The 14621-nt window shown below is 44.7% G+C and overlaps 1 protein-coding gene across 1 annotated transcript in view; it reads right to left on the reverse strand.

Annotated features, from left to right (window-relative positions):
* CCDC149 (coiled-coil domain containing 149) overlaps nucleotides 1–14621 on the reverse strand; it is a 97570-nt gene that overhangs the window by 32646 nt on the left and 50303 nt on the right. The window contains 1 exon segment of the mRNA XM_079703228.1: nucleotides 13738–13845. Within this exon segment, the coding sequence (XP_079559354.1) occupies nucleotides 13738–13845 (108 nt within the window).

A 14621-nucleotide genomic window follows, 5' to 3' on the forward strand; every position in this document is an offset into this window, starting at 1 on the left:
AAGAATCAACAATATAAATGAAATAAGGTGACTTTAAACAGAAACACATATAAAACAGTTATATATTGATCAGGTGACAAAAATATTGTGACCAGAGGCTCAGAGGAACCTAATCTCCTATTTCCCCTAGGAACAATGGTTCAATATTCCCTAATTCAGTGTTTGCAGTGATTTTAGAGAATGTAACTACAGCAAATGTCAAGAATCGGCTATATTGTGGGGGAACGGAGTTTATGTCAGAACTGGTTAATTTACCTGAAAGCCGATATGTGAAAACATCTTTCACATCACAGTCTTGGCTCAGGACTTTCAGAACCCCAGGTGAATACACAGAAAGACAAACAGCTAACCAAGTAAGAAACATTTCTCAGATGAAAGGGTCTAGGAACAAGAAGGCCTGTGCCGTTTTGGGCACGAGGCAACAGGAGGTCTGCAACACGGCTTGAAAGCAGGGCGCTTTTCTTCGTATGTGAAAAGCCAGACTGACAGCCTGAACTTTAAGTAATAAAACACCACTGAGGTTTTCCATTCACAGTACGCTTCGCCGAACACTTAATTTAGAATCACACAATTATGTTTGCTTAATGCCAATTAATTATTAAACATATTTATTGAGGTCTGACAGCCATATAAGAGAGTCATCTTTTATATACTGGATGCCTGTTCAGCTTCAATAAACATGTTAACAATCATTTGGTGTTTAATGTGCATACAATATCGGCTATTAAATCTCAGGGCTGGACTGGATGAAACACTTATTTTTAAAAGTGAGGCCCAAGTTGGTAAAAGCTGGATCACTGGTTGGGTCTGACACTCAAGTTCAATCAGCTGAAGGGGCCCAAGGAGGCCATTGCAACGGGGATGGCAGCCCCAGGGAGAGTTCTCTTGTCTTCCCAGCTGACAGCTGATGGGCTCTGGAGTCCACCTGCCGGGGGGCGGGGGGGGTGTCCTGGGGCCAAGTTCGAGAGCTGTGCAATCTCAGGTATATGCCTAAACTTCTCTGAGCTTTAGTGTCCTTCACTGTAAGAATACGACAGTAACAGTACAGCTTTTTACTGTCCAAGGTTGCTGTAACTGTTGGGGCCCAGAGTAGGCTGCCCCCAAATGTGCCTCAATGGCATATTTATTATTTTGAATGAAAGTTACTTAAGAAATGGCCAACACACGAGGGACACTCTGACCCTCCTTTCTGTCACCCTGAAAGCAGGAAAAGAAAAATCTCGCATGTGAAGGGTGCCCTCCTGCAGCTGGAGGTAGAAGGATGCCCTTATCACCAGAGATGGGGATTCGGGCGAGAAACCAGGATAAACAAACCCTGTTACTGCTTTAATTTACTACCCCAAGCCCAAACTTGGTTTAGATTCTTCACTAATTGGGCACCCCGAACCTAAGTTTCTTTGTCCTGTCAACTCCTCCCAAATTTATTATTTCTTTGTCTAAAAAGTATAAAAGTTATCTGCTTTGGGCACGTCTTAGGTCCCATGTCTATGGGACCAGCATGAATTAAAATGTGTTTCTTTTTCTCCTGTTAATCTATCTCATGTCCAGCCACAAGAAATCAAGAAGGGGGAAATTCCCTATTGGTCCAGTGGTTAGGACTCTGCTCTTCCACTTCAGGGTTCAATCCCTGGTTGGGGAACTAAGATCCTGCATGTCGTGCGGGACTGCCAAAAAAAAAAAAAAACAAAAACAAAAAAAACAGAGAGAAATCAAGAGGAGTGGAGGGGGCAATTTCCCCTACCCAACATTAAACACGAAGTAAGAGAGGGACGTTGTATTAAATGAGCATTTACCTTAGGGGAATTCAAATGTATGTGTTTGGCAAAAAGATGACGGGGAGAACCAAGTGGAGGGAGGGAGTGATGGAGAAGAGGGGATGGGAGAGAAAGAAAAATTTTAAAAATTGGTGGCTCTACCCATCCCTGCTTTCAATGTCCCAGACTGAGAGCAAGGTGGGAGAGGGACTGATAATACATTTAGACAAAATCATACTGTTCATATGTATACATAAGACTCCTGTTCAGGAGACACATGGCCACTTGCCCTGAACTTCATGGACAATTTAAGAGACCATCAAGGTGAATTTCTGCTAGACACAAGTTTTTGCCTCTTATCCGCTGACTTTAGAACCTAGTCCCAAGTAAGAGAAGATGAGATTTCTCTACCATACTTAGCACAGCCCCTGGAACATACAAAGTGCTTGATCAACGTCAGCTGCTATTAGGACTATTGCTGTGATCATTGGTGTCCTCCTCCATGAGAGTTTCCCCACACATACACCCACTGGGGAAGTCGATCTTTCTTCTAAGCTGGAGGAAGCCCAGCTGCTGAGCCCACCTTATCTGTAGACTGCAGGCAGTGAGGCTGATTTCCCACCTTGGAAGCTCTATGAAGCAACTGCTCGGAGCGCTTGATTTCCTCCAATAGGGCCATCAAAACTGCACGGCTAGCCTCCCCGTGCCAACGCTTGAAGTGCATCAGTGCCCTGAGAGGCACGCACACGGCCACCAGGAGATGCATCCATTTGCTGATTTAGATGGAAATAAACGTTTATGAATGAATTATGGGTGTGAGTCGTCCACTTATGGATGAGGTGCAGCTGCAGCTGGGATGTGGCTGAGGGACAGGGCTGCAAAACGGTGTGACAAAAGGCTCTTGGGCGCTCTTCCCCCACCCTGCTGATGGAGTCCAACTCCTCTGCCAAAGCCCTGCTCAAACTCTGGTCCCGCCAAGGCCCCCCGGTCGGAATGACTCGCTTCTTCCTTGATCTCGTCTTGGGCTTCATCCCTCATAGCCCTCAACAGTCTCTCCCTCCTCTTGTTTTCATTTGCCTGAATCCATTTTCCCCAACAGACAGTGGAAGGAAGGCAGCTGGTGGCAGGAGCAGCTATTATTCTCCAGGTGTAGTCTGTGTTCAGATCCTGTATCTGCTGGTCCTAGTCACATGTCTTTGGCTGTCATCTAGCCTCACGGAGCCCCAAGTGACTTTAGTGTTTTTGAAAGTGGAGATTGCCTTAGTCCATTCAGGCTGCTATAACAGACTACCATCGACTGCATGGCTTATAAACAACAAACATTTATTTCTCACAGTTCTAGATGCTGGGAAGTCTAAGATCAAGGTGCTAGCAGGTTGGGTGTCTGGTGAGAGCCTGCTTCCTAGTTCATAAATGGCTGTCTTTTTTCTGTGTCCTCACATGGAGGAAGGGGTGAGAGAGCTCTCTAGGGTCCCTTTTATAAGGGCACTAATCCTATTCATGAGGGCTCCACCTTCATGATCTAACCACCTCCCAAAGGCTCCCACCTCCAAATACCATCACACTGGGGAGGAGTTTTCAACATATGAATTTTTGGGAGGGGACACAGTTTATAGCATTCCACCCTTGATCACCCCCAAATTCATGTTCTTCTTACACATGAAATACATTTACTCTATCCCAATAACCCCCAAAGAATTAACTGGTTCCAGCATCAACTCTTAAGTCTAAAGTCCAAAACCTCATCTAAATATCATCTAAATCAGGTATGGGTGAGACTCGAGGTGAGATGCATCCTGAGGCAAACTCCTCTCCACCTGTGAAATTGTGAAACCTAGCAAGTTATGTGCTTCCAAAATACAAAGGTGGGACACACGCAGGAGCGACATTCCCATTCCAAAAGGCAGAAATAGGAAAGAAGGAAGGGGTGACAGGTCTCAAGTAAGTCCAAAACCTAACAGATCAAACAACGTTAAATGTTAAAGCTCAGGACTAATCCTCTGGCTCGATGCTCTGCCTTCCAGGCCCACTGGCAACATCACCACCAAGGCTTGGCAGGACAGCCCTGCAGTGGCTCTGCTCTGGTGCCCTGCAGCTCTGCTGGGTTGGGGTCTCAGCCCTGGGGCTCTGGGAGGCCCCCTCCATTCTAACCCAGGTGAAGGTATTCTGTCCCCCAGAGCCATGCACTCTAGGCCTGTGGCGGGAGTGGCAGCCTTACTGGGCTCTGAGTTACCTTCCATGTCATTCTTCTCTTGCCCTGAAAAATAGAGCCCGGCCTCTAATCCATACTAATCTCCTTACCAAATGGTTGTTTGGCCAACACCCTTAGCGTTCTCATTTTTTTGCAATATGGACAGGCTGAGAATTTTCCAAATCTTTAAATTCTGGTTCCTTTTTGCTGAACAATTCCATCTTCAAATCATCTCTCTCTTCTCACATTTTATAAGCAGTCAGGAGAAACCAGCCTGCTCCTTCAACACATTTTTTAGAAATTTCCTCAGTTAAATATCCAGTTTCATTGCTCACAAGTTCTACCTTCCATAAAACAATAGAACTCAATCACAGTTCAGCCAGATTGTTGCTACTTTGTAACAAGGATGGCCTTTTCCCCAGCATCCAATAACGTGTTCCTAATTTCCATCTGAGGCCTCATCAGAATGGCCTTTACTGTCCATATTTCTACCAACATTCTGTTCAGGATGACTTAAGTATTCTCCAAGATGGACGCTTTCTCCACAGCTCTCTTTTTTTCTTTTTTTCTGAGTCCTCACCAGAATTGCCCTAATGGTCCATTCACAGCAATGCTGTGAGGGACAACAGGCTTTTTCAAGCAGGAACCTCAAAACTCTTCCAGCCTCTACCCACTACCCAGTTCCAAAGCTGCTTCCACATTTTAGGTATTTGTTATAGCAGCACCCCACGTCTTAGTACCAACTCCTGTCTTAGTCTGTTTAGGTTGCTATAACAGAATACCATAGACTGAGTTGCTTATAAACAACAAACATTTACTTCTCACAGTTGGAGTCTAGGATGTCCAAGATCAAGACACTAGTAGGTTTGTGGTCTAGTGAGGGCCCACTTCCTGGCTCATAGTCAGCTGTCTTCTCACTGTGTCCTCACATGGCAGAGGGGGCAAAATTGCTCACTGGGGTCTCTTTTATGAGGGCACTAATCCCATTCATAAGAGCTCTGCTGTCATGACCTAATCACTTCCCAAAGCCCCCACCTCCTAATACCATCACATTTCGGATCAGGTTTCAACATATGAATTTGGGGTGGGGGCACATTCAGTCTACAGTAAGAATAAAAGCTATCTTGTAGACAGAACAACTATGTATGACTGCCCGGCCTGTGCACTGCACAACTCCAGCTCTGGGGGATTCCATCCTTGCAATGTGAAGATACAATGCAATAATCACTCTTTGAAGAGCTTTAAAAGTACAATCCCCAGTTATAGCTGGTATGGTTATAATTCTTATACAGTGACTCTCTATTTGTCAGAGTTACTGGGAAGATCAGATGCAAGAATTAATAGGAGTGGATGTTAGCCCTTCCTCACCCCCGGTCCTTGTGTACTGCTGCAAATAGCACGCCTAGGGAGAGGTCAACACCAAAAGCCATTTATCAAACATTCATCTGCCAGTGTTGTGCTGGGCGACTTAATAAACAAGGTCCTGCCTATCTTTTCTTTACTTTTCCTGTTGGTTTTCTCCACATCCTCTCCAACTGCCCCCTGACCTTTTGAAATACCCTTGATAAAATTAGACAGGAGAGCTTTAAAAGGCTCCAAGTAGGCAACTCTATTGTGTATACCAAAGTTCAAATTCCTAAACCTATATGGCAAATCTAGTTCTAGCTTTAAACAAAAGAATTTGTCACTTAAAAAAGAAACCCAGCAGTTTTCATATTCTTCCTCCCAGGCTCTGGAGATTATCAGGCACACACTCATTAATGTGTGTCAATATTTCCCAGTTAACAAGCACCCAACTTGGGCCAAACAACATGCTATACACTTTCCTTACACACGATACCTCCAGCGGCTTTTCACTGTAATGGGATAAATTTGGAATAAATGGCAAAGCCCTTATGAGAGCTGCTGATGCATGAGCTGCCCCTGCCCACCTCCCAACCCAACCTCCAACCACCTCCCTCGTTTGCTGGCCACACTGGCTTTCCTTCAGCGCCTCAAGAACAACCTGCTCCTGCCTGCCTCTGGGCCTTTGCACTTGCTCTGCCCTTGAGCAGCTTGCCCACAGGTCTGTCCAGAACCCACTTCTTTTGTCTCTTTCAGGTCACAGATCAAATGTCACCTCCTCTGAGAGGTCTTCCCTGGACACTGTCGCTGAAGCAGTTCACCTTCAAGGGCCCCACTGCCTTCATCATACTGCTAGAAATCACCTGGTTCATCTGATTGTCCCTCCCCCGTCAGCTCCACTGCAGGAACCTGGCTGTTCATACACACTGAAATAGCTGGCACCCATAGCAGTGTCTGGCTAACCGCAGGGAGTCCTCAGATACATCTTAAATACAGGAAGTCTCTCATGTGCTGCTTCCCAACCCCCAGAGGCAGACACTGCCCCGTCCTCCTCATAGGGGAGAAGCTCATAGGGGCTGCTGCAGGGCTCTGAAACCAGGGCTCCTTGCCTGGGCCCATGCTCAGATCAGGAGGCTGCAGTGTCCCCTCACCCTTAACACAACAAGCCCTGTCCTAGGTGCTTACACACATTGCCCCAGTAAGTCCAACAAACACTCTGTGATGCACTGTTACAATCCCCGTTGTCAGAAGAGAAGCAGAGACACAGAGAGGTGGAGTAACTTGCTCACGTCACAGACCTTAGAAATGGCAGGGCCAGGAGCTGACCCCAGGCAGGCGAGGGTTCTGGAGTGGATGCTCTGCGGCCTCTCTCCACACCGATGATAGCACTCACTGCCTGGCGCTCCCCCTGTGGAGTGTGTTCTGCATTAAGTGCCCTGTATAACTTTCTGTATTTAATCCTCACAGAAGGCACGCTGGCCCCCTATGTCGGGCCTGTGTCACCCAAGCTCGCTCACTCAGGGTCTCTGCACCTCAGCCCCCCATTATCTGACCACCTCCCACCTCACTTCCTTCAGGCCTCTGAGTAAAGGGTGTGTCAACAGAAATGCCTTCCTGACCACCCAGTGTAAGCAGTTGCCCCCCTCCCCTATCCCCGGCAGCCCAGGCTGCACTGTACAGCCCCCTAGCCTGCAGTAACTTGTTGAGCACTTAGCACCTTCTGACACATTATACTGTATTTCATCAAATATAAGACTCTATCAACTCTAAGACCCACCACTATGCATGACCAAAAAGACTGAAAAATACCAATCATCACTACATGATACCAATAACTACATCAGAGATGTTCAAATGTGAAAACCTGTGCCTCTCAGAATCCGTGTAATATCATATATTAATTTGTTTATTTGCTTACTGCCCATCTGTCCCCACTAGAATAGAAGCTCCATGAAGGCAGGAACTCATTGGTTTTGTTTACTACCCTATTCCCAGACCATAGAGTTGAGTCTTCAATAAAGATATATTGAAATGAATTGACCTGAACTACCCTCCATAGGCAAGTACTACTGTTATCTCCATTGTATAGATGAGAACAACTGAAGACACAGAGAAGTCAAGCAACTGGCCCAAGGTTACACAGCTAGGAAGCCCCTGAATTACCTTCAGATAGTTCAGAACACATTGCTCCCAGAGCGACAATCTTTACAGAGTTGCACCAAGCAGTTTTTTTTTTTTCGGTACGCGGGCCTCTCACTGTTGTGGCCTCTCCCGTTGCAGAGCACAGGCTCCGGACGCGCAGGCTCAGCGGCCATGGCTCATGGGCTCAGCCGCTCCGCAGCATGTGGGATCTTCCCGGACTGGGGCACAAACCCGTGTCCCCTGCATCGGCAGGCGGACTCTCAACCACTGAACCACCAGGGAAGCCCGCACCAAGCAGTTTTAAAGCTGCTTCAATTTGTTTTCATTTTAGTGTAATTTGGGTATGGTGTACTATAAAATAAGTCTTAGGCAGAGATATCTTTCAGAATCAGTTCTCTACAAAGTGTAATTACAGTGCATGATCTAGGGGATGAATGTCCAAAACCACACTGTTTTGGTTGCTTGGTCTACCCGGGCTGTGTGCTCATATAAGCCAGAATAAGCTCAAATATGGTGTCTGAGACCAAATTCATTTGCTTAATTCATCTAACAATAAAACATTAGGAAATGTTGAACTAGTCTGGCTGCTTGCTGAGCGTTGCCTGTGTTTCACCATCAAGATCCCAGTTAGAATAAGATATGATGGGGCTGGAGCAGGTGAAGGGCCCTTATCACTCACTTTAATTCTTTGTAATTAATTTCTATAATGCCCCAAGGTGAGAGCTTTTCATTAGAGTGCCCTCTTCATCCTGGTTTCCCACAAGCTAGGACATCTCTGTGCTCCTTTGAAGCATAAAGACGAAATGTTTACAAAGAGCTCTCTAATCCCTCATCCTGGACTCTTACAAACATCCAAGCTGAACACTTTTATTTTTTAACAGAGTATACTTTAATTAGTCACCTGCATGCTCATTGGTCTGCCGGTATTGGCTGGTAGCTTTGACTTAATTGGTTTGCTTGCTGAATCCTTCCAAAAGTCCCACATCATTAGAGGTACGTTCACAGAAGGGGTCTATTATTTTATGGGGCCAACACCAGATAAAACAGAGGTACTTAAAGACCTTCAGCTGGTGTAACATAAAGCTCATTATTAAGGGCAAAACCCCATGTTTATGAATGACTGCAAACAGTTACATTTAAATTGGCCAGCAGGGGCCCAGGAAATGTGACTGCCTGACCCTGTCCACCTGAAGTTCCTTGCTTTTGAGTACTTCGCATTGCATTATTGTTCTTCTGCACTTAAAGTGCCATAATCTGTAAAATGAATTAAAAATAAAAGCAAGCAGACAAGGAAACCCAGCAGGAACACGAGATGCTGCTCCTGGCCTGTTCTATTAGGTGCTTATTCCACAAGGGTACACAAAATGCAAGGAAGCTTCTGGGAGCGTGACACCAAAGCAATAATATTTGGGGTGGTGATAAATAATAAAGTCAGGTGGTGATAAGGAGGGCTGAGTTTTGGGGATCCATTTGCCAGATGCCAGGCTTCTTACCCCAGTCTCTGTCTCTGTTGGGAGGCACATACCCCCGGGGTTCACTGGAAACAGTCGATCAACAGAAAGGAAGACCTTGAGATTCCTGGTGGAACTCTGATACAAGAGGATACTAAGCCGATGTGGGCCCAGGTTGTGCTAAAGATACCAGCAATGTTTACCCTTTATGGAGTGCTTACTGGATGCCAGGTACTATGCTACACCCTTTATAGACATAATATTGCATGCACACACACACTCCAAACCATTAAATCTCCTGCTTTCTTTTCTTCCCAGCACTAACCACTGTCTGATGATCTTACATAAGTATTTTATTTTCTTATTCTCTGTCTCCCCAACTAGACTATAAGCTCTGTGAGAACAGGCACCTTGTTTTTCTTATTCCTGACGTAGTCACAGCTCCTAGAACATTAATCAGTCCCCAATTATGTATTGATGAATAACGATGAAACCTGACAGCAATTCTATGTGAGGTATCATTACTCCCATTTTACAGATGAGGAAACTGGGGTCTAGAGAGACAACTGACTTGCTCAAGGCCACACAAATAATAACTGGCAGAGTTAGAATATAAACCTGGGCCTAGCAGTTTCCAAAGATGGACCTCTTGGACTATTCTAGATTATACCACTTGGCAGTGGGAGGCTGGAGCTAGCTCTTTCTGGAGTGCCAAGCTTTCTAACTCCCAGTTCAGTGACTTCACTTTGTTAGCCTGATATTTGAATGCCATGGCATCAGTATTGACACCAGGGAAATTGGTAAAGTGCTACCAGCCAGGCTTCCTCTTCAGAAGAGCTGGTTCACCAGCTCACCTCTGGATATCTGTGATTCAAGAGTGCTCTGCTAGTTCTGTGGACTGCCTCTTACTGATCCTTAAGTTCTCAGAGGCCTCCTTTCCCCCCGCCCCCCGGTCCCCTTTCCCTAAATCCACTCTTTTCTTAATGCCCAGAAGAGGAAGCAGGCATGCCTCTGGGGCAAGAAGGGGAGCTGTAACTCTCTGGGTGGGCTGCTCTCCACACTTGAGGCCCTAGCATTGCCTGGGTTTTCCACGTAATTGGTCCTTATTCCTCACAGACTGCCACACAAAGAACCCTGGGCAACCCACCCTCATGAAAAGCTTTCCCCAGGGTGATTTGTGGAGGTGTGAGTTCTCCCTTCCCTCCTCAACCTTTCAGAGCTATTATTAGCAAGGAAGGGGAGGGTGTCTACTAGGCTTCCCTTTTCCCACCTCTCGTCTGGTTTGAACTGGGGCTTTGTGTCTGTCCAGAAGCCTCGATTGGGGCGCTGCTCAGAGAGATAATAGGTTTGTTAATCATGGAATCCCACCCTCCACCTCCAGCCCTGTGTGAGTGCTAAGCTGCTTGTAAGACAGGGTGGCAACAAATCTTTCAAGAGGCTGTTTGAAAATGCTTTATGGCACGTAGGGTTACAAGGCTCTAGCTGAACAAATGGAAAAATTAGTCTACCTTAAAATAGCCAAGGCAAGTAATTTCCTATCACCTTGTTTCTTAAATGTACTTAACATCTAGAATCTGGGCTTCCCAAAATATGGCTAAGGGTCATCAGTTAAAATGACAACTTGGAGATAACGAACTTCCACTTTAATAGTTGCTCATAAAGTGATGCCACAAGCCCTTCTGTTCGGAATGGGAGGAGTTAGGAATCCCACAACATCCATTATTAAGTATTATTGAATTTAACAGGCTTGAACCAGCCTAGGAGCAGGACCCTTACCCCACATCCACTAAGGCTCAGCATCAGAACCCCTGACCTTTCCAGGGGCTCCCTAAGGTCTCACACCTTAGGTTTGGCTTTCTTCTGCGTTTTCTCAGATGGAATAGTTTGCTTTTCTAACTCCTTTCTCCAGGTTTCTAAACTACTCCTGACCCCACAAAGAGAGTTAGTGATGACAACCGGAGGGGCAGTCAGTCTGCTATTTTCATGTGTTCTTCCTTTTTCTTTTCCTCTTCCTCTTTATTGAACCTTTTTGCTCCTTTTTGCATTCCCTTTATTCATTCACTCATTCATTTATCCTATTCCATTCCTTCAATAAAGATCTATTAAATAATGTCTGTGTATCACGAACTAACATGCAAATTCCTACAGATACAGGAATTTGGCCTGCAAAGAGTTTACCTTTGGGGGAGGGGTGCCAAACAAGTACAAGCAGAGGGAAGAGAGCAGGGCACTGTGGGTGTGTGCAGGACCTGCCCCTGAGAGTTGGAGAAGGCTACATTTGACCTATGACCTGAAAGATGAGCAGGAGTTTACAGAAGTAAAGGGGAAGAGTGTTCCAGAGAGCAGACAGCAGGTGCAAAGGCCCTGAGGCACAACTCAGTATGGCTCAGCTGAGGGGCTGAAATTAGCCCTGCAGAGCTGAAGTGTGAGGCGACTAATGGCAACAGATGTGGCTGGAAAAAGCAGGAGGGTCCAGATAATGGAGGGCCAAGCACACCATAGTAAGGAGGTGGGACTAGATTCCGAAGGCGATGGAAAGGTTGGAGCTGTGACACGATGAATAAAAGAGCAAAGGAAAGGTTAACCCATTCTCCACCACACAGTCACAGCCACCCTTCAAGAGAGGCCTCTGTGTTTCTCAAGATGGCTGGTGTCATTACTGAATGAGTCATCCGGCCTTAATGTTGATGACTGGGGGTGGGGTGGGGGGGGGAGGATGACCGTGACTCACAGGGGGGATGAAAATAAACCAGCCCTATAACTTTGCAAATGCAAATGAGAATAAACAGAGTCTCTGGGGCTCACTGCAGTTGGTCTTTTTTGAGGAGGAGAGGACTGGAGACTGAGATACAGGGTCTACTGAACATTTTAACATCTTGCCTGCATCTGCTGGCAGGCAAATTACTTCACAGGCCATGAATATGAGTCACTAAATTCTAAACCTTGAGTGAGAAAACCAAGTTTGATAAATGTGTCCAGCTACTGGAATAAAGGCCCAGAATACAAGCAAATCATGAAGCTCAGATGGTGCCAATGCAAAAGCAGCCCCAGACCTGCGCTTAGCGTTACACTCACACACACGCTCATGCACACATACCCTCCCTTTCTTTCCTCGAAATATCAGTTGCAAATGTCAATTCCTAAAATATCTCAGGCCTACAAGGCGATACAATTAAAAGTGACCAAAAGATGAGGCAGAGGTGTGTTTAGGACAGTTGGAGGTGGCGGGGGGCGGGTAACTCAGAAAATAAAAACGAAAAGAAAAGAAGAAGAAAAAGAAAATCAGTCAAGAAGAATCATGACTCCAAAAATCACATTTCAAAATGTTTCAGTATTTTCTGGATTTATAACTTCTCCAAAATTCCTGCAGTATTTTTATGGGTTTAAAAGGAAATGATTGCACATACTTGATTTTACTCTCTAGAAAAACTTGCCCTGATGCTATCATTTGATAACACCTAAGAAGGCCTGGCCTTTAATTATTGACCAAACACCTAGGTTACAGAGCTCAAATCCTTTTGAGAGGCCCGATTAGCTTGTCCAGGGTTAATTAGCACCCTTCTTAGCATTCTCACCCACTCCCTATTTCATGATGGAGAATAGTCATGAAATATTTTTCAAATATAGTATGTTAAATCCAAGAGGTTTAAAAAAAATTTTTTAAAGGCAGACTAAGTGGACAAGTGGCTATGTAAAGAAGACTTCCCAGTATGCCCTTTTTTTTTTTTTTTTTTTTACTTTTTGACCACACCTCGTGGCATGCGGGATCCTAGTTTCCCGACCAGGGATTGAACCCGTGCCCCCTGCAGTGGAAGTGTGGAGTTTCAACTGCTGGACCACCAGGGAAGTCCCACCAGTACGCCCTTAGATTGAGCCCCTTAAGCCAGCAGTAAGCACACAATCCTTTCTGACCTTTGTTGTGGAAGAGTTCTCGAGATAATCCAGACACATCCATACATTTTTTTTTTTTTTTTAAAGAATGAGCATCTTTCAAAATGGTGCCTTCCAATAACCAGTGACTCCCAGGAACAACAAACATCCCCATCATTTGTCAGGGAATTTGGTACCATTCAAAAGACATTGCCCAAGAAAGTACCTCCTCCCCACCATGTAGTTTGCTTGAGTAAAACTCCAAAGGCCATCCCTGTTGGGAAAACTGGCTCTGGCAAGAAGTTGAAATTGAATCTATTGGCAAAATGGGAAATGATTTGGGGGCGATGGAATTAAACTTCGGTAGTTTTTCTTCCTTTTCTCAATTGTACTTTTGTTCACAGCTTCAGCTGGGAGAGACAGTGCTCACATTTAGTTTGGAGTATATGAGTTCATATTTTATAATTAACGTTGCCAACAGGGGAGTTTGATTAATACCAAGCAGTGGATTTTGAGCAATGTTCCATACAAATTGCCAAATTTAGCAATAAAATAAATTGGTTATGTGAACATAATTAGTAGGATGACTACTTAAAATTCAAAACTGAATGTGAATAATTCCAAATCATCTGAGCCACAAATCCATTATTTGTATAGAAAGGAGAAAGCATAGCATTTGGGCTTTATTTTGCTCTCAACCACAATGTTATTCAGCACCAAGCTGAACGTAATGAAACTTCTACAATGGGTTGTGACAATATTTTAGAGCAACCCAGAAACACACACAGACACGTGTGCGTGCACACACGCGAAGGGAAGGTAATAAAGATAAGAAATGCTAAACTGTGAATTTTCATTGCAAATGTAAAAATCTATAACAAATTTTTCTGCAAATGCTGCATTACATTCTTCTGATGCACCATACATAAACCTCTGGCACAAAATTACTCAGGAGAGGTTTTTGCCTTTAAAATATTCACGGTACCTTATTGTCGCCCTGGACTTCTCCAAGTCTTTGCTGAAGTTCTTTCATTTCTTCTCCCAGATGTTTATTTCGGTCCTGAGAATCTCTCAATAGTTGTGCAAGATTAGCCTGCAAACTGACAAAGGATTAATCTCCAAAATTTACAAGGAGCTCATGCAGCTCAATATCAATAAAACAAAAAACCCAATCCAAAAACGGGCAGAAGACCTAAATTGACATTTCTCAAAAGAAGATATACAGATTGCCAACAAACACATGAAAGGATGCTCAACATCATTAATCATCAGAGAAATGCAAATCAAAACTACACCAGTCAGAATGGCCATCATCAAAAAATCTACAAACAATAAATGCTGGAGAGGGTGTGGAGAAAAGGGAACCCTCTTGCACTGTTGGTGGGAATGTAAATTGATACAGCCAGTATGGAGAACAGTATGGAGGTTCCTTACAAAACTACAAATAGAACTACCATACGACCCAGCAATCCCACTACTGGGCATATACCCTGAGAAAACCATAATTCAAAAAGAGTCCTGTACCACAATGTTCATTGCAGCTCTATTTACAATAGCCAGGACAAGGAAGCAACCTAAATGTCCACTGACAGATGAATGGATAAAGAAGATGTGGCACATATATACAATGGAATATTACTCAGCCATAAAAAATGAAATTGAGTTATTTGCAGTGAGGTGTATGGACCTAGAGTGTCATACAGAGTGAAGTAAGTCAGAAAGAGAAAAACATATGCTAACACATATATGTGGAATCTAAAAAAAAAAAAAAAAAAAGGGGTTCTGAAGAACCTAGGGGCAGGACAGGAATAATGACACAGACATAGAGAATGGACTTGAGGACACGGGGAGGGGGAAGGGTAAGCTGGG

This window comes from Hyperoodon ampullatus, assembly GCF_949752795.1.
Source record: "Hyperoodon ampullatus genome assembly, chromosome: 1".
Taxonomy (NCBI): domain Eukaryota; kingdom Metazoa; phylum Chordata; class Mammalia; order Artiodactyla; family Ziphiidae; genus Hyperoodon; species Hyperoodon ampullatus.